At 32.3% G+C, this 3,413-nt stretch overlaps 1 protein-coding gene across 1 annotated transcript; it reads left to right on the forward strand.

The window, feature by feature from the left end:
• The first annotated feature begins 1,114 nt into the window (after positions 1–1,114).
• Positions 1,115–1,882, forward strand: LOC104213820 (NDR1/HIN1-like protein 13). Its single transcript, XM_009763366.2, has one exon. It carries the CDS (start codon positions 1,115–1,117, stop codon positions 1,880–1,882), a length of 768 nt encoding a protein of 255 aa, XP_009761668.1.
• The last annotated feature ends 1,531 nt before the right edge of the window (positions 1,883–3,413 follow it).

Below are 3,413 nucleotides of genomic sequence, written 5' to 3' on the forward strand. Positions count from 1 at the left end.
CGAGATTTTTGTATAATATCATTTTTAATTAGTACCTCTAACCAAATATGAAAAGAAATTTAATCCAAAAAATTATACTGAAATAACTCACATAATCATTTGAACCAAACTGCCTATGGATTAAGACTAGTTCTATAACTCGTACTCGTTTGGTTTGATATGTAAAATACCTTGGTTTAGATTGAGTTTTCTATGAAAATTGGCCTTAATTTCTACATGAAAGTTCCATAATTATCCGTGAGAATTTTTAATTGTTTGGATGGTTATTACATATTGTGTTGTATCGTATTGTTACTTTAAATACAATATTTATTTTAATTATTAAACTTTATCGTATTGTATCGCGTTAAATCCGTCGTTATCGAACGATGAAAAACGTCGTTTTATATAACGACCGATTTGGTGTGATCATGTCATTACCTTAATTTATTCTTATCTTATTCTTTTTTATTATTAAATAATCATATTTTAGCATTTACCCTACCTTTTTTATATTATAATTTTACCATGTACCTTATTTTTTTTGGTTATATTGCAAGTTTATTCTTTATATTACTAGTGCATAATATCATGAAACAACGACAAACGATATAATCTATTCAAATATTATATAGTAGTAAAATATAATACAATACAATATAAAATGATACATAATAATCATCCAAACAAGCTGTAAAAGTGAAATATATAGTTACACAAAAACTAAAAATAAAGTAGAGGGGAGAGAGGCAAGAAAATATTGTTGGTGAGTTGTTATGTATCCAATTTCCTTTATGGTTATGGAGTTCACGTCTCTCACCAAAAGGGTTTTGAACCAAATTTAAGAAAAAACCAAAGAACTAAGACATTGACACTTCACCATTTTCATTTTTTCACCAACATTTATATAGTTTCTTGATAACTCTTTCACATATTTTCTTCTTTATCTATGCTATCTCTTTTGCTACCACTTCATAGTATCAACATTACAAAATTAGCCAAGCTCGATCGGTTCTGAATGTTACGAAGTTAGCCAGGTTCAATTCAAACCATAACAACAACAACAACAATAACGGTATATTCTTCTTAAAGTTTTTGTTCTTTCTTTGTACCACATTTTTCACTTTGTACCAAAATGGCAACCAAACCTAGTGGCACCACCACCACCACCACTCCCACCACAAACCCCACCATGAAAAACCAAACATACAAGCCAAAAGTCATCCCTTACCGACCAAACCGCCGACACAACCGCCGTCGTCATTGCAACTGTCGTAGATGTTTCTGTTTATGTTGTTTCTGGTCTGTACTCATCATTTTCTCCATTCTTGTTCTTGCTGCTATTGCTGGTGCTATTTTTTACGTCCTTTACCACCCTCAACTTCCTTCGTTCGCCATTTCTTCTCTCAAAATCTCACAATTTAACCTCACTACAACTTCTGACGACACTACAAAACTCACCACTAAATTCAATATCACTCTCTCTACCAAAAATAAAAACAAGAAACTTATTTACACTTATGATCCAATTGTTCTAACAGCAGAATCAACAAACCAAATTGTTCTAGCAAATGGAAATTTTCCAGGATTTATTAGTATACCAAATAATATTACTAATATACATTCAACATTGTCAATTGTATCACAAGATCTTGATGTGGATTCAGTTTCAACATTGAAGTCAGAGCTGAAGAGAAAAAATGGATTGCCAGTGAAGATTTTGTTGGATACAAAAATGGTTGTGAAAATGGAGAAATTGAAAAGTAAAAAAGTGGGAATTAGAATAACGTGTGATAATATACATGGACTAATTCCTAAAGGAAAAATTCCAACTGTGGCTTCAATTATTGATGCTAAATGTAAGTTTGATTTGAGAATTAAGATCTTGAGATGGACTTTCTAGTTAAGACTTCTTTATATTTTTTGGTTTTAACTCAATTTGGTTTGGGAATTTTGTATTGTTACTTTTTTTCTTTCTTTCATCAAGTGTAATCATATTGTTTTTCTTCAATATATATTTTTTTCCTGGGATTGTTTGCAAACTGCTAGCAGAACAAGCAGCAGCAAGAACAACAACCCAGTATAATCCCATTTAGTGGGGTCTGGGGAGGGTAGTGTGTACGCACAACTTACCCCTACCCTGGAGTAGAGAGACTGTTTCCAATAGACCCTCGGCATCCTTCCCTCCAAGAACTTCCCACATTGCTCTTGGAAAGACTCGAACTCACAACCTCTTGGTGATTTTCCCATCTTGCTCTTGGGGAGACTCAAACTCACAACCTCTTCGTTGGAAGTGGAGGTTGCTTACCATAGAGAATTTAGAAATTTTCCTATATCAAGAAATTTAAAGAAGCAGAGGGGTTGGAAATAAAAAGTATTGATTTGGTTTCCTCATACTTTCTTTGTGTTATTATAATTCTATTTTACAAATATCAATTATGCTTAAATTTGTTGGAGATCCTAATTATAAATGTTGCATTTCTGGGCTCATGTCCCTGAATGATTAAGCAATTATTCATGTGGATGTGGGTTTCAGAAGTACCCATTGGGCCTTAGCTGGCGGTGAAAATAACACGGGTTGGTCAATTTTCGAACTGGTAATTGAAAAATAATCGGCGTATACAAAGTCATTGAAAAATTGTCACTATCTTGCTGCAAAACGAAAAGTTCCAGCATAATATACTGGAGATTGGTGCACTTGTGTATGAACTTCCAGCATATTATGCTGGAACTCCAACATACGGAAAGTTCCAACATAATATACTGGAGAATGAAGCACCTGTGTATGAACTTCTAACATATTATTATGAACCAATATATTATGTTGGAACTTCAGTATATTATACTGAATCTCTAGTATATTATGCTGGAACTGCAATATAGTTATGCTGGAACTGCAGTATAATTATGTTGGAAGTCCAGTATATTATGCTGGAATATTTTTCGGATTTTGAATAGTTTTTTCGTCCGAATATGAAAAGTGACTAAATTTCGAATACTTTTGAAACTGTGGTTATTTTTGAATGACAACTTGTAAATCAGCATAAGCGTACGAAGTCAGTTTTCAGCCCTGTAATTGAAAATAACAATTATTATGGAGTTTTAAATTTTGTATTTGAAACTCCGTAATAATGTTCTAAAATTTCACATATGAAATTTGAAACTCCACGTAGTGGCTATTTCTCAATTACAATTGGCTGAAAAGTGGCTATTTGTGTACTTTATCCAGCAAAAAACCCATCCAATAAGATTGGTAGAATTGGTGCCTATACCTTTGAAAAATAGCCACTGCCCTGAAGTTATAAATTTCACAAGTGAAATTCTATGATATTATCCAAGAGTTTCACTTCTGAGATTTGAAATTCCAAGATAATGACTATTTTTTTAATTACAAAAGTTGAAAAGTGATTATATGTGAATTTTTTATCCAATAA

The sequence above is a fragment of the Nicotiana sylvestris genome, chromosome 9, assembly GCF_000393655.2.
Source record: "Nicotiana sylvestris chromosome 9, ASM39365v2, whole genome shotgun sequence".
In the NCBI taxonomy this organism is placed as follows: Eukaryota; Viridiplantae; Streptophyta; class Magnoliopsida; order Solanales; family Solanaceae; genus Nicotiana; species Nicotiana sylvestris.

Excerpts from the sequence above, each read along its gene's own strand:
- LOC104213820 (XM_009763366.2), top strand. The coding sequence starts at position 1,115 with ATGGCAACCAAACCTAGTGGCACCACCACCACCACCACTCCCACCACA.